Source organism: Pyrgilauda ruficollis, unplaced genomic scaffold, assembly GCF_017590135.1.
Source record: "Pyrgilauda ruficollis isolate IOZ18807 unplaced genomic scaffold, ASM1759013v1 scaffold74, whole genome shotgun sequence".
Classification (NCBI taxonomy): domain Eukaryota; kingdom Metazoa; phylum Chordata; class Aves; order Passeriformes; family Passeridae; genus Pyrgilauda; species Pyrgilauda ruficollis.
In genome coordinates this window covers 588,224-608,616 of record NW_024529266.1, presented here as the reverse complement: position 1 = coordinate 608,616, position 20,393 = coordinate 588,224, and the positions used below count along the sequence as shown (strand labels likewise).

Here is a 20,393-nt window from a genome sequence, read left to right as displayed (position 1 = left end):
TGATCCCCACCCTGTATGGAAGCAGGGGTTCCCTGAGCCCCATGGGCAGGTAAAGAGAGAGTAGGACAGCCCCTTCCAGTGTTAGCTTTCTCTTGGGTTGAGTTAAGAGTATTTACTCACTCCTGTTTGAATTAAGCATACTTCTGAAGCCCTGCAAGTCCTCAGTGGCAGGATATTGTGGCTTTTTCTCCTGCATGGAGAGCTCTCTTATTTCCTTGTTATTTTTCTGGTAACTTCAAACGATAATAAAGGGCATCTGAACTAAATGAAGATTTTCTGTTTGTGTAAAATGTTATTAAAAAACCACTCGCCAATGAAGATGTGCCCTACTAGACAACATTTGAGGAATGTAGTTCACTTGTCTCTCCTTCCCAGGCATCCAAACTTCATTTAGCAAAGTGCACATTTGTAAGAAATTACATATGGTTAAGAATATGTAATTTATTATAAGCAGGAGACTTTGCAGGGTGTAATAAGTGTAACAAGGGGCAGGCATCATCCTAAGAATGGGGCCACCACCAAATGGTGTTATCCCAGAAGAAAAGCAAACTTTGCAATGGTGACGGTACCACAGCATGCTTTAATCCTTCGGCGACAAAGTTATACAGGATTAACACAATATCTTCTAGACCAACACAACAGAAAGTACAAAAGTAAAACTGGCAACAACTGGACAATTTTTTGTCCCCTTTAATGTCATGCACCTCAATATCATTGCAAGTGTTGCACCAGGATGGGAAAAGTATCAGACAGAAAACATAGGACCATTTTTATGGTTTCTCATGGGTCCCAGACTGTTGCTAGCCAGTAAGCCTTTCCCTGTCCTCCAAGGGGAAGTAAAAGAAGAGCTGTTTAAAGCTTCAACTCCAAGCTAAAAGGAATAAGGTTATCCCAGTAAAAACCAGTTCCTTCTTTAAAAAATTTGAACAAGAATCTTTCTGGAAAGAAGCTCCAGAAAGAAACCCATTCCTGACGAACCCTTGTACATGTAGCAGCCCATGTGTGTAGCAGAATTAAGCTGGGTCACAGCTGGCAGAAACAATTTGCCCTGGAGTCAGTCAGCAAGAGTCATTGCTGCGGTGGAGAGGGCCAGCGGAGCCATCTCATCCGCTGAATTTGCTAGGGATTGTGTGCATCCTAACTGCTCTGTGGAAGGGGCTTACTTGCAGATGAGCTGCGGGAGAATCAGAGGAGAATGACTCAAATGATCTTTTTTCCAACAAAGTTTCATAAAACTTCATAAATCATTGTGTTTAGCTTGTCTTGTTAGGTATTTCTTTGTTGCTGTTTTAACTGCAAGGACAAATATTAAACTCTGTCTATTCTGTGAGAAGAAACCTTTTTGTACAAAGACTGGAAACCAAGCAGAAAAGTAAGAAAATGCACAAAACATATTCAAAAGCTCAAACCCACAAAGCCTTCACACAATATGGGGCCCTGGGGTAAGACTAGCCATTGTATTCTTGGGCTACCTATGGGCTGATCCACTGCACCAGTGGCCCTCTCTCACTCCTCTCCCACAGGAGCCAATTAATGCTCCATTAGAACATTAGCTGTTACAGTAGACATCGCTTCTAAGATATATGAGGATCACCTGAAAGTTCTGAATTGCCTCTGAACCAGAAAAAAACCCATGAGCAATCCTCTGTTCTGCCAGCACTCCTCAAGAAGGAAAATGGCATTGAAACCACTGGCAGTGGCTATGCAAGAGGGTGCCTACAAGGCTGACCTCACTATGAACATGAGTCCTGCAGATGTGAACCATTTTGGGTTTTCATTCTCTCTTTCAGACCTGAAGGCAGGATTTTTTTTCTCATTGCTTACTGACATTTTCCTGCTGACTTCAAGTCTTTCTGTAGTTCATGGATCTAGGGAGCACTTTGAAGTTTTACATGCAGATCAAGCTTGCAGATCAAGCAAGCTTGTGGCTTTCTCCAGAGTGCCTCAGCATTAGGAATGACATCTAATTACAGACATTTTTTCCATTTGTTATATCAGGCTGTCTTAAAAACCTATAGAAAATTGAACGCCAAAACATGGCCTAATATTTTGAAGATACATCAAAGATCAATAAAAATACAACAAAGCCAGACAAGATCTTTTCTACATATTGTGAAATTGCTTTGTTTGACATCTAAAGAGCAGATTTGCAGAAGATAAATTCCATTATCTTGAAAGCCTCAGACTCTGCCATTTGCTTTTATTTCTGTTTGAAAGAGATTTGAAGTGCCTGAAACTGGCAACACAAAGCTTGATGCATTACCTGTTGGCAAATTTATAAATTCTTCAGATTTGTTATCCAACTACCAATCCCAAAGAGATGTGCATGACTTCATCATGAGGACAAGGAGTTTGTAATGAAGCTGTGCCTCCAAGCTGTGAATTACCACCTAGGTCCAGCAGGAAGGCACCACCTTTCAATGGAAGGTGTGGAAATGCAATAGGATAATAATCCCAAGCAGCATGGAAGGCATCAAGTGCAATGGGATAACAATCTTACACAACACTGTTTTCTCTCTGTAAAGATGAGAGACAAAGTTGCCTGGCATTGTGAGGAGGGAAAGAGAAGTGACCCCTGGAGACCCCAGCAGAACAGATGATGTTTCCAGTAGCTAGTAATGTTATTAATTGCCGTCCACCGATTGTAGCACTGCAGGTCCACCCCAGGTCCTTCAGCCACTTTTCCAGGCTCCATGCTAGAGCATAAAGCAAAGTGGGGCCAGGAGAAAAACTCTCAGGGACAGCCCAGTGTCCATAATAGGAGCTCAACAGCACACATAAAAGATCCAGCTCCTCTCTGATCACAGCCTTGAAAAGATAGGGTAAAAGGTCGCACACAAAACTTGTATCTGAAATCCGATTAATCTATATAAAGGTTTTTGACTGGCAGGAAGACTTAGATTTAGATTAAGATTTAGACTGTGATGTGACATCATGTGCATGTCTAACAAGGGCTTTGATTGACAGGCCATCAATTATTGCATGTGTCTTTAGGGATAATTACGTCTGTTGAATAGCACTGTATTATTTGAAGAAAAAAGGAGTAACATTTTAAATTTGATCTTTCTTCTGCCACATGATATGGCATGAGAGAGAATGTTTAATTCATGATCTGGAAATCCATTTTCTAAATTAATTCTGTCCACATCCTTTCCTCTGAGTTGGAGGATGGTGGGCTATAAACCGGGCAACTACCAAAGAGAGCACATGAAAGAACTTCAGCAAAAATATTTTAAATAAAAGAAACACAAAAAAACTTGTAATTTTTAAATACCAGCTCTCAGCCACCTGCTATCAGTTGTGTATAAGGGGCAACTCCCAAGGAAGAGAACTGCAGCTGCATCCACTTATTTTGCCCTTGCAAGCAGATTCTCAGCTGATGTAAAATGACAGAGCCTATTGCACTCAGTGGCATAATTTTGCAGCAGCTGAGAACATGTGCTTGAGACTCTAAATTAGCCTTCAATGGAAAGTTGTGTTTCTGTAAGCTGGTTGGCTAAATAAGGACATGTCTATAAAACTGCAAATATTGCAACAAGAGAGCAAAGAGGAAGATAGAAGAAGTAGTTGCTCAGAGCCCAGCTCTTTGGGGGAAAATCAGTGGAAAATGTTCCTGTTACACATTTGCTTTAAATTCTAAGCTGTCCTCTCAAGTCCTGTTTGACTGCATGGGGTGCAGAGCAAGCATCACAGCGCAGCTTTCAAATATCTGTCAGTGGACTCTGCCTTAAAACTCCGTGTGTTGCTTTGATTTTACATTCCCAGTAGTTGCACGAACTCAGAAAAGCACTACAGAATAAAGGTATGGCAGGAAAAAGATCTGTGTGTAGAACAAGTTATAAAGGGCAGAAAAGCAACTGAACCATCTAGAGCCCTACTTATTTTTTTTTTTGGAGTAGAAAAATGGCGAGAAGTTGAGACTGCTGCAGAAGGATGTAAATTCCTCAGCTCTGGCTGGGGAGATCAAGTGACAGTAGCAAACAGATCCCTGTGGCTGAGTGATGTGTCTGGATGAGACACAGGGCTGGAGAGTTCCATCCCATTGAACTACTGATGCCTTTGGTAGATGAAAGCAAAACTGGTTTTGCCCTTGCACTAATGACCGAATTCTGCAGTTTTAGGAAAAATCTCTCTCTCAGAGGAGGGGTTTTTTTTTGGTCATTTTTGGTGCCCTAGTAGTATTGCAAGAAGGAGAATAGTTTATGTTTGAAATTTAAAAACCCATTACTGCACTTGAGCTAAAGATGCTCTGTAACATTGCTGGCAAAGATGAAGCTGCCTTTAGACATCAGGAGGTGGAAAAATGCTGACCAGGTGAGCCAAGGTCCTTCAACATATGTGATTTTTACACTAACACAAGATATTCCTGTACTTTCACCTAAAAGCATTTGGAGCCTAACTGATCAAATTGGCACTGCAGACTGCACAGTACTGGGGATGACTGGTAAGGAATCACACACATGAAAAACAAAGGACTACGCAGAGGGAGCAGTTGAAAGGATAAATATACCATTACGCTGGGTATGCTGACATCTCTTATCTGACTCATACTGACTGCCTGAATTGTGTAACAGTTCACAGTGTTTCTGAAGTTGCGTTCATTACTGTGATGTCTAACACTACCAGAATTGTGTTGAATTACAGTTTTTTCCGGATGAGAATGATTCTCCTCAGGGAGAGTCACTTCAGCGAAGAAATTCTTGTCCTTCTTGGATAAAAAAACCCAAAACATCTTAAAATATCACTTAGGAAAGTGGTGCTTTGTCAAAGGTAAAGTTTGTACTTCAGAGATTAAACAAATTTTGAAACATGAAATGTGGAAATACAGGGATTTCTCAACACATCCGAGATTATATTCTGTGTAATAAACTGGCTCAGCGTTGAAAACAAAGTGACAAGTGTTCTAGTAGCCCCAAACTGAACAGGAAATTTGGGAGAGAAGGAACAGGGGCTTTTGCTTTGGGGAGGGTCACTGGGAGAAAGTTGCAGCCATGGGAAAGGAGATCTAGAACAGGATGTGACCTGGGCCATGAGGGTTACACGTCCAAGCAATGTCTAGATGCAGTAACTGTGCCATGTTTTGGAAAGGAGACCGTTTTGCAAGGGCACTGGTACTGATCAGACTAGCTGCTGCAGCTGGGAAAGGCAAATATGATGGGCTCAAAGAGGCTGCCTGGGGGCCATGCTGACACCTGTGTGCAGCTCTGGTGTTGAGGCCTTCTTGAAACAACCCTTGAGGGTAGAGATTCTGTTTGAAGGATCCACAGAGGAGGAAAGTCCACGCTAAAATTAAACAGCTCAAGAAACATCTGGTACCTCTCCAAACACCAGAGCAATGGCATGTGCTTTTTTCCAGTCACCCATTCTCATATCTCTTTTCTCCCTCCTGAGAAAAAAACTTTTCTCCCACTTCTTGGCCCTGACTGCTTTGTGTAGATGCTGGTTGACTCACAGGCAGAGCTGGTAGTGATAACCGCCCTCAGGGTAATCTCAGTGTCTGAATATAATGTTTGCTTGATTATTTGTAACCCGCTAAACTGCGAGTTTCACAACCTTTGCTTTTAGCCAATGCCATAAATAGAGTTAATGCAACATTTATCATCAAGCCTGCATGATGCTGATAGGCCTTCAGTTCATAAATCACATGCGTTTGTCATCCCTCTGAGCCACTTAATGTGACAAATCACACCATCTCTTGTGTCAAACTGCCCAGAGTTAACAAGCCACTCTTACTTCACCTTATGGAAAGTTCAGCTCTATTTAAAGCCAGTTTAGACACACAGAGAGAAGTAACAGAAGTGGTGTTACAGAGAGATGTGTGGTGAGGTTTGCAAAAGGCTTGTCATACCCAGCACAAAGCTGAGGCAGACAGGTAGCAACAGAAATCAGTGATGCAGATGCAGACTGATTACAGAGGGAGGAGTCCTCATGGACTGTTGGGACACCTACCTGATTTTGCAACAAACACAAGAGTAAAGGATTGAAGCACAAAATGTGATTTCAGACTTTGTGTTTCTGCTGCTGGAAATGCTCTCCTTCAGCTGTCATTGCAACTCTGACTGGGTTCTTGCATAAAGGACATATCTTCAAACCAGGGCCAATATCTTATTGACAGGGCCAATTTACTTTAGCCATGCTGAATTCTATCTTTCCTGTTGTATGTCCATAATCCAGTGCTTAAACTGAGCCAGGAACAAGAGCTTCTTACACATTTGTCTTTGGCTCAGACAGAGTTTGAAGTGAAATCTTGTATATGTCTGTATCAAAGACATGGTTTCCTAATGGCTTTCAGGACTGTGATTTGCTGTACAGTCTTCCCCTTGCTTTCTTTTCTGTGGTACTATTTTAAAACAGTGACTGATTGTGATTTAGCAAAGATGGGACAAAAAACTTAGCCTTCACTGTAGCAGTTGTGACACTATAGAGACACTAGATTTCTTTCTTACCTTTACTCATCCCATTGTTCGGAAACAATACACTCAAGGATTCACAAACAGTTGAACATATATAATAAACTAGAAGGGATGTGTAGCAATCTCCTACTCCTCAAAGACACTGATATTGGTATGAGACTTGCAGCCACATGATAACAAGACAGGAATGACTAGTACTATGTCTCACAGACACCATGAAGGAAATGAAAAGCTATCCTCTGAATGAATTCTCAGTTAGAGTGGGAAAAAGCATAAGGGAAATAAATCTAGCTCAGCACAATGCGTAGCAGCTGACACGATATGAAGTTTAAAGTCCAGTCAGATGTCTCACACTGTGCATGACCCCACATGGTGTCTCTTCAGCCAGTACTGAGCAGTAGTGAGAAATCAGCACGAACAGCTGAGGACAGAGTGCCTGAGGCAGGACTGCTTCTCTTCCCTGGAGCAGTTGTACTGCAGTCTCACTGCTGCTCCTCTCAGTTCAAGAAACCACCAGTCACAGACAAGCAGAGGAGCCTCCATGGGACATGCAGCAGCCAGGCTGATCCCTGTGGTGTAAAGCTTGCTTGGGACTGTGTCTGTATAGAAAATATTAACTCATGTTTAAGACCCTGATGCTAGTGAGGGGTTTGGTCTGCTCAAGCCACTTGTGCAAGAAGTCAGGCTGCAACTGAGGTGTAAGAAGAGACGGGCACCCTTTTTGAGAGCCAAAAGGGTTCATAACACCTGGCTCATCTTTGCTACAGGGAGGAATCCCTAAGGATTGTCTGTAGCTCAAGCTCTTCTCACTAATAAATCTCACTACCAAGCACTTAATGTGTATTCTTCCTGTGACAACTACTTTTACTTTTTATGAGAAGAAGCTGCATTTACCATCTGTATTATAGGACAGAGTATGGTTTGACCACCATGGGGGAGGGTAAATGGAGTTTGTTTCACTATTGTCTTTATTCAGTTTTATTTTCTCCACTTCTTACTACAGCTGGGTTTTCTTCTTTTCTATAATAGTTGACAACACACCTACAAGCTTTGAGCACAAGTGGGGAAGGCAGGTCCTCCAAAGCGCATTCCTGAAAAGCCCACCCAAGGGCACTGCTGTAACAGCCAAAGGCTCTGCAAAGGCTGGGGTGCCTAAACAATACCATCTTGAGCTGCAGCAGAGCAGAGTGAGTGAAGCCCTGCACTCAGCCCAGACTCTAACCAGCACCATGGCTTTCCATCATTTCTGCCAGGGAGAAGGGCTGCTCCCAGGGTAACTGACAGTAGTTAGCAGATCAAGGTGCCAATCAACTGGATTATTTAGCCTGTGACAGGGTGTCACTGGGAAGGCATTTTATTGTGCTAAACAATTTGATATTAACAAAAAAATTTGTCCTTCAGAGTGTTATCATGACCCAACTCCATTAAAGAAAAATGACACTCTCCTCATTCACCAAGGGTTTATATCACATTGGAGGTGCTTTTCCCTTCTGAAATGCTGCAGGGATGTTTTGAACCCAATTCAAAGTGATTTTTCTTTGCTTTGTTTGTCACATTCTCATCTCCTGAAAATCTGTTTCTGCAAGTGACTTTTAACAAAAGCAGTCCTGCAGCAGGCAAAGGGAGGGCAGAGGGGAGGGAGACCTGTGATACGCTGAGGAGGCAGCAGAGTTGAGTGAGAAGATGGCCTCACCTCCTCTCTCACCCTCTGGCAGGTGGGATGCAGGGCTAGGAGACGAACCTCCTCTTTCCCCTTTGAGTGGTCCCTTTTGGGGATCTATCTGCTTGAGCTCCACCTGAGGCAGCAGAGCCCCAGCCAGCAGCAGCAGCTGCATCTCTTTGAGTGTGATTCCCTATTCCATCCCAAACACTTGCCTTCCCCAAGCATTAGAGCAGCACAAAAGAAGGCTTATGAGACTGGGGGCTGAGGACAGCCCTGTGTTTGAAGACAGAGAGAGTTGCCTCAGGCACTGGGGGGCTTTGTGATGAGGCTGGTCAGCATGTCATTGTGCTTCATCAGCTCCTGCTGAGCCCAAAGCTGAAAAGTGGGGGCAGGGGGTGGGAACAATTTAGCACCTCTGTTAAAATTAAGTACCACATCAACAGCAAAGTGTATCTGAGTTCAGCTTTTGCACCAGTGTTACACAGAATATCTGTATATTCATAACAAAGTCCAAGGTGTTGCATAGGAATTTCAAAGTTGCTTTAGGCCCTGTGTGAGCAATAAATTACAGCAGATATGGAGGTGGCACCTATTGTCCCTCCCACCACTTTGTTTATTGGAGAAGGACAGTACCCTCACTCCACTTGCCAGGCTGTCCTCCACACTGTGGAGCTTCCTGCTTTTCTTCCACCTGTGAATGTTGTGCTAAGCCCAGATCTCAGCTATTCATATGCAAGAGTTTAAACTATGGTGACATCACTGCTGTATGCTTCATTCTGAGTAGATCACCTCACTTCTGGTTTAAGAGAGGTATAATATTTTAGCTGCAGTGCCATGTGTCCTTCACTAATTTTTGGAGTTGAATTCTGAAATCTGAAGTCTTCAGTAACAAATTGACATACAGACATGCTGTGCTTCACTGATGATCTTCAAGGACTCACAGCAAGATAGTGTCCCAGTCTGACCATTCAGGAGGCACTCAGGCAGTCACACCCCTACCACGAGAGCCTTTAGCTGCTGGGATCCAAGCCCCTTCATAGAGGGCAGCTCCAGTGAGCCAATGGGTCCCCACTCAACTCCCTACACATCCCACACTCACTTAGGCAGACCAGCTTTCCTCACTGGTTGAAATCCAGGTTTCCCCCAGCAGAGCCTCAGACCATTATTCTGCATAATGGTGCAGCAGCAGAATAGAAACCTTGAGCTAGTGCCTCCAGAGAGGGACCCTGAACAAAGGGGTGCCTGGGCTTTTACACCCTCACACTCTATGTATGCAAAGGTATGTGATCCAGCTGAGTCCTCGACTCTTGCTGTATCTCCGAGTGTCTGGTCACCTGGCTAGTGCCACAGGTCCCTGGCCCTTCTGGAATTCAAAAGGTCAGCAGTTCACAGCCTCTTACTCTGGGCTTGGACTGCTGGCCCCCCACACCTCCATCTGCAACTCTCCCTGCAGCTGCACACCCAGCTCCCTGCACTGAATATTCCTCAACACAGCGTCTGAGGTATAGGCTGGGTACTGGCAGGACAAACTGGGATGCTGCAGCCAGAATTTGGGATTGGAGGGGTCAAGCTATAATTTTAACCTTGTCAATCTCTTTAGAGAGTGAGCAAAAGGATAGCAAGTAAGGCTGGGCTCTTCTGCAGCCCCTTCTGATCCTCATGGTCTCCCAAGGCACCTCTCACTTTCCTTATCAATGTTCCAGCCACACTCTAATGCAAACTGGGACTAAACTCTGCAGTTTTCCAGCAAAACTTGAAATTCCCAAGTAACTTCCAATAGATTTTAGATATATACCCTACATCTAATACCTCTGCTGAGTTCCAGATTTTTAGTACCCTGCAGAGTTATGAATTTTCACTCACAGGCTCAACTTTTAAAGGTCTTCTCAGGTTTCACCTGAGGATCAAGGCTGAAGCAGTCTCAGGAGTTCTGTGATGAATATGCCCTTGGAAAGACCAAGTTTTCGTCATTTCTGTATGAAAGCTGGTTTTGGTGGGAAGAGCTGTCTGGTTTTGCCTGTGTGCTTGCTGCAGAGCCCTGGAGGGATGCTGGCACAGGCTGCAAACCTGTCTGGGACCCAGGGGTGCCCACCCAGGCCTGGCCAGCAGGAAGCACCCAGCACAGGCACTGCAGGGAGCTCCATGTCACAGAGCAGCAGAAGGTAGGCAGAAAGCCCTGCAGGTCTGAAATACCCCGAGACTGTCCCAGAAGGAGGGAGGGATGCTCCTCGTTGCTTGCCTTGGAATAAATGGAAATAAACACAGTGTATGAGTGCCCCATATGCACAGGGATGGGCTCTCTCCCCTAGAGGTTTTCAGCTATTCCACCAGACAGATTAGGAGGAAAGACATCTGCCAGAGAGGGGAATTCAACCGCCTTGAAAATTTGTGGCTGCAATTTGGACCCTTGTCATGCCCACGTACTGTGTCACTGTGAGAGGAATTCAGTTACCATGGGTTACCCTATCAGTACGGGGACCAAGTGCCTCCCCTCCCAACAGCTCTATAAAAAGAGTCGCTCCAAGACACCCCAGCGGCTCCTGCATACCGGCACAGACCCGCAGAAACTTGGCCACAGGGGGCCGGCCGCCAGAGGAGGTGTCAGCATGCCGTCTGCTTTCCAGTTTCAATGCCACCTCGTTCTCATCGTCCTGGCAGCTTCCAAAGGAGAAACCAGATACCTAGAGGTGAGCAACAGGGCTGATGATTAAACATCTCGCTGTGCTTTTAGCTGCTATCTTCTAACTTGTGCTCTCACCTTTCAAGCATTGTGCTTTATTCTCTCTCCCTTTCCTATTCCCACTTCTCCTGCATTAAACTTACACCTGGGCAACATTAATGCAACAGTCCCACGTATTCTGTACTACCCCTCTATTTATTTATACTCAGCAATTTTGCTGAGGATTTAAGAAACTCTCAGTGCACTTAGCTGCTGGGCTCACCTCTTAGATCCCAGGTTTATTTCCCCTCTACTGCAGGTTGGCAGCTTTCTGCCTGATCTCTTCCACAGCTGCACTGTTTCTGGAGGGGGGACATAACGCGCTGTGCCTGTTCTTGAGAGGTGCAGGGAGAGAGCTGCATTTCACTTTGCCCCAGACTCTTTTTGCCCTCCATCTCTAACCAGGTGAGGGATGCTGGTGAAGATGACCCCTTCCTACTGCTCAGTGAAGATCTGAAGCGAGAGCTGTCGGCCGGACAGATCTACCGGCGGTCGCTCCGTGAGTTTCTTTGGTGCTCTAGTAGGGACTACTGGGAGGTGGGAGAATCCTGGGGGTACCTCAGGGAGGGAAAGGGGCTAATTGGGAGTAACAGAGCTGCAGGAGCTTTTTGCAAGACTAGGGAGAAGAAGGAGGACAAAGCATTAAATACGCAGAAACCTGTGGCTTAAGGCAGAGGGTTGGGGTTCATAGTTAATGGTCCTAAATAACTGCAGTAGGGTGAGGATTCCCCACCCCTGCCCCTAGGCAGGGTCACATTGCCAAGGGGTGGGGCAGGTGTGACAGCTGTGGCTGGAGAGAAATCTGAAAGAATAGAGTGTTTGTGCACTTGTACACATATACGCACGGAGCTTTCCGCTCAGAGATGCATCGACACGCCATCCCCCCTCATCCCCCCGCCGCACGTTTGTGCTCACACCTGCCAGTTACCATTTATCCTCTGATGCTCAGCGGGCTCCTAATTGCTTCAGCTGGCTCTCCTTGTCCTCACTGCCAGCCGGATCCCAGTGCCGGGGGGCCACTCCCCTCCTTCCCTGCGCAGTGGGAGCTGGCACGGGGTCTTCCTGCAGAGCAGGCGGAGGCAGCAGCCCTTTGTCCCTGCTTCCCCAGGGTGTATTGACATGCTGAGTATAGAGGGGCAGTTCACCTTCACCGCAGACCAACCACAGCTGCACTGCGCAACCTTCTTCATCGGGGAGCCCGAGGAGCTCATCACAATACACTACGACTTCGTAAACATCGACTGCCAAGGCGGGGACTTCCTGAAGGTAAGGAGCTGCAGGTCTCTGCTCTCCTCTGCCTTGTGAGGTGTTTGCTGTGAGTGCAAGGGGCGGGCGAGTGTGTGTGCACATCTGTGTGTTGTGTGTAAAAAATAGGCTTTCGCAAAGCAACCACCTCTGGGATGGCTCTTTCTCCTCCCTGAGGCACTCTGAGCATGTGTCCTCCCCATCACCACTCCTCTAAAGCAAAGTCAGATGCAGGGTGAGGATCCCTCTCCAGCCTACAGTACTGGCTGAACTTTTCCAGAAGCTCCTCTATGGAGTGTCCATGCCTGGGTGAATGGCTGAAAATTTGGTCAGTAGGATTTCCTCATTGCACCATGAATCACGTAAGCCCAGCAGATAATGACACAGATCTCTGGATCACTGTCACTGCTCTAGGACCTCTGCTCTCGGGTCATTTAGCATCAGATTAATAGTGAGTGGATCATTGCAGGCTTTCTTTAAAATTTCCCTGCTAGAACTTTTCAGGACATCGGCTCTGAACAGAAAGAGGCTCATGACTCAGAGCCATTTATTCCAGTGTTAAAAAACTTTACTAGCACATTTCTCTGGCAGGCAGGAGCATTCACCAAGGTCTGAACTCAGTCAAGGAGAGAAGGGGAGGCTTGATGGTCCCTGGCTCCCTTCATCTTGCACTTTGCGCTGAACTGGCAAGGCACAGAACAGAACACATCCCATCTAGTGGAAAGCTGAGGTCCAGGGACAGGGTGAAGGAGGAAAGCTGCCTTTCCTTGTCTCCTGCTCAGACCTCTGTCCTTCCATTCCATATCTTGGCTGAGATCTCTCGCCACGTGGCTAGAGGGAGGCTGATTTCAGTCTCTTGTGGCGCTAAGGCTTTTGTACCTGCACTTATGGTCACTCATGGAGACTAGAAAAATGCCAAGATATCTTTTATGTTTTATTGAGCTTTCCTTTCTTTTGTAATGGTGTCCCAAACTTCTCTATTATATTGCTATATATATATATATATATATATATATATACACACAGACAGCTTTTCCCTCATGTAATTTGAGCACCTGCGTCCCATTACTTCAGAAACTTACAGTTCTGGCAAATACAGAGACAGATCCTGATGTTTTTTTCATCAGGAAGTCTCACATCAGAATTATTGACTGAAGCGATGGCTGAACATGGCCCTTGAATTTTGGGAGTATTGACTGAAGTGTTCAAGGAATTGCCATGTGAGAGCAGCTAGGAGGGAACTGAAACAGCAAGGCAGGTAGCTGCGTATCTGTGCTAGAACTAATACCTATTTCTATTTCTGATCTGAAGATGGTGAGGGAAATTGTTGCTTTTTTGTTATGAAGGAAAGATTTGTAGAAGTTGATGCCTAAGGTCCAGATAAATAATGCAGTTTTGTTTTCTAGTTGTTAGGATGAGGTAAAATAGTTGGCACGAGTGAGAGCAATACCTCTGCAAAGAATTCCTCCCCAAAGATTTCTGTATTCCAATATCTCTGCAAGACCATTGGGATCATTAATGACAAGCTGTAAAGCATCCAAACCAAGCTGGTCAAAAATTCCTCATAGTAACAATGCAATTGCAAAAAAAAAAAAACAAAAACAAACTTCCCTCAAAAAAAAAAAGTGGGTAACAAAAGTTGTCACCTGAAGGAGATAAAAACAACATTAAAAGTTATATGTGTGCCTTTCCTAAACATCCATTGAAGCATGAATAATTAGTTAAATGTTAGGAAATCAATAAATACAGTGATTTTTTTTTTTCGGTTTGTGGCTTTGAACAGGTTATATGGTGTCAAAAGTAAAGGGTATTTGTTATATGTCATGTTTCTGTTCTCTGCTAACAAAGTATTAAGCAAAGTCTTGTTTTATATTATTGAACCTCTGTAGGTGTTTGATGGATGGATACTCAAGGGAGAGAAATTTCCCAGTTCCTTGGACCATCCTCTCACCACTTCTCAAAGATATGTAGACTTCTGTGAAAGTGGGAATATTCAGAGGAGCATCAGATCATCACAGAACGTGGCAATGATCCTCTTCAGGATTCAGCTACCGGGCAATGGATTTACTGTCACAGTCAAGAAAAACAGCAATCTCTTCCGTAAGTCTGCATTTCATACCACCAAAGGGGCTTGAATTTGAGGCAGGAAGCAAAGAGAATGTGTTGCTTTGCACTGAGTTTTCTCCTTGTGTTATCTGCGCTGACATGGCTGCGATAAGGCAGGAGGAGCCATGTGTACCTGCATGACTGCAGCTTGATTCAGGCTCAGTGTGTGTCCCCAGAGAACAAAGGAGCTTAAGAGATCACACAGGCTTCAATATGCAAGACCATAAGGCTATTTCTTTCAAATAAGATCCCTCCCAATCTAATATTGGCATATTCCAACACATTCAGCTAGAACAAATAGTATTAATTGAGCAACTTCAATCTCAGCATTTTCTAGATCTGGGTGAACAATGAGAAAAAAATATTTGAAAAACATCAACAGTAAAATCAGTATATTGAATGGTTATGTGGCAGTTATGAGAGATACATGATCACAGAGATCTATCTGCAAGTTCTTTGCCTAAGCCTCTGAGCTGGCAAGGCACAAATTATCATAGAATCATAGAACAGCTTGGGTTGAAAGAGGTCATAAAGATTATCTCAACCCCCCCACCATGGCCAGGAATGCCACACGCTAGACTCGGTTATCCGGGGCCTCGTCCAACCTGATGTTGAGCTCTTCCAGCAGTGGGGCACACACAACTTGACTGGGCAACCTGTTCCAGTACCTCACTTGAATTGTGTTTTCCAGAGAGGACAGTATATTTAACAATAATTGTTCAGGCCAGTCTGATTTATTTCCTAACCACTTAAAGTGACCAAACAAAACGAAAACAGAACAAACAAACAAAACAAAAACAAAAAAAAAACCCCACCCAAACAACAAAGAAACTCCCCAAAAACAACAAAAGAAAAAATACAACGAAAGAAAAAATCCCAAATTAAAACACCAAAAAAAAAAAAGAAGCCCCCAAAACCAAAAAACAGTGACAGTATGTCTGCTACGTCTTTACTCCAAATTATTCAGACTTGGGCCTGCAAGCTAGGTCCCCACTCTGGTGTGGCTTCATGCCCGTGGATGTGATTATTGTACTCACCTGCTGGAGGTGGCTGGTGTCTCTCACAGTCCTGCTAAAGCAATGGCAGGACTCCAGATCTATGTCAAGGATCCCTTGGATTGTTCTAGTAGAAGACAAGTTACTCCTTTACCTGAACTCTTATGTTTGAACTTAAAATCATGCTCTCATTTCAATGGGATATTTTGCAGTGTAAGGAACTCCAGTTCAGAGGAGCAGAATAGGATTTAGGAAGTTGCTGGTAGTATCAGGCAATAAACTGTCAAAACTAAACACAATTCCTTCCTCCACCTATGATTAGCCTCCTTCAAACTGACAAACTGTATGAGCCCTTGACAGTGTGCGCCCCTGATGTACAGATTCCAGGTGTGAACTCTTCTGTTGGCTGCTTCACCCTCAGGTTCTGCCAGACCTCATGCTATATAGTAAAAAAACGGGGAGGGAATTTTTAAGGAACAAATGCTATGCAAGAACATCAGAAAATGCCACACATATTTTTTCAGCATTTGGTTGTAACTCACAATAATTAAACTATCTCTGCTTTTTTTTTGTACTGTAATTAGGTAGTTTTGCTACATGCAGTGATGACTGGACAAGTAACTCTTGTACTTTTCCTGTGTCCCAGCTTGCAATGTCATCTCTCAGACCCCCTCAGGAAGGTTTACCATGGTCATTCCTCACCAGCACAGAAACTGCAGCTTCTCCATAATCTACCCAGTGGTGATAAAAATATCTGATCTTATCCTGGGACATTTAAATGGTCTCTTTTTAAAGGTGAGATCTTTATTTCTTAAGAAAATATTAGCATGTGCAATTTTTGTGGGCACAGAAGAGGGAAGGGGTGAAGCAGGGATAGGCTGTGCCACTGGCTGCTGAAGTGTGTGTGTTCTGGACCTCTTGTGTGTGCGCTGAGGGCTCTAGTTTCTCCCAGAGAGGAGAGCTGGGGCTGTCTCTGCCACTGTTGTCTCTGTAATGTTGCAATGGCAGCCAAATTATGCAAAGTACCATTAATGAATGTAAAAATTGCTTGCCATAACAAAGGGTAAGGATTTCATTATAAAGAAAGGAGCACTCTCTCAGAGAGCTGTCTGTCTAAGTTAATAAAAGCAGAAAACACTCTGAAGAGAGAAAGGAGCCACTAGATAGAAAGGTTTTATCACAGACAAAGTACAAATGTACTCACAACTGATTGCCTGCTCCATGTGCTGAGCATTCTCTGCTCTGGTCTGGGGTATTTGGTGCTTGGTGACAAACCAACAGAAGAGGACAGGAGCTATTGGTGATACCTGTGCCTGGGAGGTGCCAGAAGGTGCCAATTCCAGAATATTCAGAAGAGCAGAGCAAGGAAATTTGTTTTCTCCTGCCATTGAGTCTGACAGCCTGAGTGAGTTCTTCAAGGACATTGCCAGTGTCTGAACAAGACAGGTTTTGAGAGATGGGCAAGTGAATTAGTTGACTTATTCAGTGGTGAGCAGAAAAGGACAACAGCAAAGGAAGGTTCTTTACTGTTGGAAGGCACTTAAATAGCAGCATAGAGGTGACAGCCCAGAGGTGCTCAAGATGTCCATCCAAGATATTATTGGCAAACAGCATTAATTTCAGGAAAATTGTGTATTTAATAAGTAAGCCATTGCTTTCAGGAAAAAAAAAAAAAAAAAAAAAAAAAAAAAAAAAAAACCACCCAAAACTACTCTTTTTGTTAATTTCTACTTTAATTGAACTTTGCCACAATGGTGCATTGTAGTATTTTTTTAGGAATGAGTATGATATAGTGGAACTGAAGCTCTTGCCTGCCAGCTGAATATAGGCATACATACAGCCCATGCCTGCATTAATTTGATTATGTGTTTAAGCATCCAGAACCAGATTGCTTATCTGCATTAAAAGCAGTTGAATCAACACCTTTTCTACTTGTCAGTAATTTTTAGAGTCTGCTTAGGTCTTTCTTTGGAATGCCTTAAGAAAATAACTTACTAATGTCAAATCAAGGTAGTACTGCTCAGGATGAGAAACTGATTTCACACAGTTCTAAGCACAGGGGATTTCTAAAACCTATTGTTAGCTCAAATAATGTCTGCAGAACTGCTGCATTTTGAATATGAATGGTAAATAACTTTTGGTCTCTGCCTTTTTAAGAAACCATCTGCAAGCTGTGCAGGAGTGGGAGATTTTGTAGAGCTTCTTGGAGGAGCTGGCTTAGACCCATCCAAGATGTTTCCACTAGCTGACCTCTGTCATTCTTTTCATGGGTCCGGTAAGAACTTCTTCCAATTACCTCCACATAATAAAATAATTAACTGTAATAAGACACGCAGAGACCCCCACATACATCTGCGCTTCCTGCTAGACTGGTGAACTTCACATTTAGCAGAACATGAGAGCTAAAGCCTGTGGTTTGGCTATGTGTTTCAGCACACCCATGACCACCTTCATTTGCCCCTTTAGTAATCATTATGACAAGGCTGAATTAGACATATTTTAAAAATTCTTGTCCTATGACAAAAATAAATATTAGAATGTCAGCACATCCAAAAAAGTCTGAGAATCCACAGTAAATGAAGGTAGATTGTTACATTTTCAGTTAAAGAGCTTTTCTCTCATTTACTCAGTGTTCCCAAGACCTTTCCTGCTGCAGGTGTAACACATACCCCAAAAGCCTCAGAGTTCCCATTCTATACATTGAACCTGCTGGGCTCTGAACCTGTTTCACTATCATGCTGGTCCAGTGTCTTCTTTCTCCCCATAAAAATAAGAACTTCCAGTTTCCCTAATATTCGATGGCAGACTGCAAAGTGTGGCAGTGATATGACAGACTAACCTCTGTGGCGGACCTGTCATATCTCAGGAATACCAACAGGGTACTGGAGAAGTGGCATTTCCAGACATGCACGGCAGGAACTTGCCTGGCCCTTGTGGTTTCCCATGCCTTCCTCACTCCACAACTTAGCAGTCCAGGCACTTTTCAAAGACTTAACTGGTAAGTGCTGCTGTTGAATGATAATACTGAGCACTGGAATGAGATTAAAATGTGCTTTCATGGTGGCGTGAAAGAAGTGAAAATCCATCTCAGCAGCTCCCCATGACATACCAGATTTCTCCTCAAGTTAGGAAGTTCCCCCAAGCTCCCCAAACACAAAGGCTTTGCCAAATCTCTACTCAAATGGCTTGCCTAAGTCAGCAGCTAGTGACTCTTAATTTCCCTCAGAGTGGGCCCACATGCTGGGCACTACCATTTGAGTTGGTCTGGATGGGACTTTCACGTGCCTTTGTTCCTGTGAAGAATGTCCTTATACACAAATCCACTCATCCCTCTAATGGGAAATATTTTGATGTTGCTAATTTTGGCTATCTCCAGGACAGAGTGCCATTACCCTTACCCATCACTCATGGTATCTAACAGTAGCACATAGACATGGAGTAATGTTTGGATGAGGGATGGATACTTGATTAAATACCCGATATTGTAATGCAAAATTAACAAACACAAAAGTTAATCAGCATTGTAATGCAAAATTAACAAACACAAAAGTTAATCAAAAGTTAAAAGTGATGTCCAGCAGGTCATTATGACACAGGAATTTGCTTTATTTCCAAAACTGCATGTGTCGGTGCTTCATAATTCCCATCATTACATATCTCTTTTCCCTCACCTTCTCTCATATAAATGTGTCTTTATAGCCCCTTTACATCTCTTTTCCCTAAATAGCCCAAATGAAGATTGGCTGTGACAACACTGTGCTGCGAATGGTCTCCAGTGGCAAACACATCAACCGTGTGACATTTGAGTATCATCAGCTGGATCTGCAGGAAACAGAAACAAGAAAGGAGAACAGCATTGAGGAATTCTGCTTTCCTAGTATCTGAGAAACCAGGACATGCATCTTCATATAGCTAATGAAAATAATGTTCTGTAATAATGTATTTTTTCCTTTAACTAGCTGGTCGTGTCGAGCCTTTCTGTAAGCATAATTCTTTTCTCATACAAATCAGTCATTCCCATCAGCAAGCAAGAAAAAGCAACAAATGTATTAATCTTTGTTATTATCATTATATTCTTTCTGCAATGTTTAAGCTCATTTACCATACCGAAAGTCAGTAGCAAGAATAGAAGGGTATTTTTCCTGTATCAGTATTATTAGGAAAATAGACAAAACCACTAGTTTGGGGATATATTAAACCCACAATAAATATAAACTTCATGCAGCAGCTTTATCCTTTTATATCAAGTATAAACAAATAAAAAAAAAAAAGGTAAAATACAATTCCTGTTTTGTAAGAGGAAGCCAAACATTCGTGTGCTTAAAAACTACTGTTTTACTTATGACTATAAATGTACTATTTATTTCTAATGACATGTTTTTAATAAAAATTTATAGCATGAGACTTCCTTACACAAATCAAAACATAAATAAATACATTCAAAGAGTTGGCAAAGAGTTCTTATGTTGTGTTCTTTTAACATACTGATTAAACTTCCTAAGTCTTGTGCAGTTTTCTGGAAATGAAAATTTTGAATACATGTTGCTGAAAAAACGTGAACTATTATGAGCAAAAATTTGCTTTCTCTAGGTTGGTTTTCCCTCCACACAGAACAGGTTTCAGAAGTACTCTTACTGGTACCTTCCCGCTTTCAGATTTTTTGGTCAGGTGTCCTGCTGACCCACGAAGGCAAGGATACAAAAATATAGATTTATTTTTTCCAGGCCTTTCCAGGAAAGGAGTGTCAGCCTTGAAGAACTCTGGGAAGCACAAGTACAGTAGAGGACCAGAGCTGTGTCCTAGGTTTGAGAGCAAGGTCTGATTGCTGTGTTTTCAGGGAGTGGTACCTGCCAGTACCAAGAGTAAACTATTCCTCCTCAAATTAATGATGAAACCTAATTAATCCTGCTGCGTTCCTGAAATCTTTCACTCTAAATTATGGCTCTTAATCTCACAGGCATTAATCCAAAATCAAGTGTCTTGATTATTCAGCAGCTCTGCAGTTACTCTCTGTGACTGAAGGGGGTGAAAACCACAGGATGCCTCAGACTCTCCCTCTTTTTCTTTTGGAAGCCCTGTTTTTGTGACTGACTCATGAACAGATGGATGTCTTTGGCAGACTGGTCAGATGCAGGTGAGCATATCCACCCCTGCAGGGCTGTGTTTATGGAAAAAGTGGGGACTGTGGGAATGTTTCACTTCATTCCAAGGAAAACAGAAGTACTGATGGCTACTTCACAACATGAAGCAAC

General features: G+C 43.4%; 1 protein-coding gene across 1 annotated transcript; it reads left to right on the top strand.

Annotated features, from left to right (window-relative positions):
- The first annotated feature begins 10,659 nt into the window (after positions 1–10,659).
- Positions 10,660–19,026, top strand: LOC121363666 (corticotropin releasing hormone binding protein). Its single transcript, XM_041486222.1, has 7 exons — positions 10,660–10,763; positions 11,201–11,294; positions 11,904–12,061; positions 13,930–14,140; positions 15,788–15,936; positions 17,299–17,416; positions 18,869–19,026. The coding sequence occupies exons 1-7, from the start codon at positions 10,683–10,685 to the stop codon at positions 19,024–19,026; spliced, it is 969 nt and encodes a 322-aa protein (XP_041342156.1). The 5' UTR covers positions 10,660–10,682.
- The last annotated feature ends 1,367 nt before the right edge of the window (positions 19,027–20,393 follow it).

What these genes read in the sequence shown, in the direction of transcription:
- LOC121363666 (XM_041486222.1), top strand. Translation starts at nt 10,683, where the DNA reads ATGCCGTCTGCTTTCCAGTTTCAATGCCACCTCGTTCTCATCGTCCTG. An exon ending in GAAAAACAGCAATCTCTTCC is followed by an intron (nt 14,141 to 15,787) that starts GTAAGTCTGCAT and finishes CCTGTGTCCCAG; the next exon opens with CTTGCAATGTCATCTCTCAG. An exon ending in TCATTCTTTTCATGGGTCCG is followed by an intron (nt 17,417 to 18,868) that starts GTAAGAACTTCT and finishes TTCCCTAAATAG; the next exon opens with CCCAAATGAAGATTGGCTGT.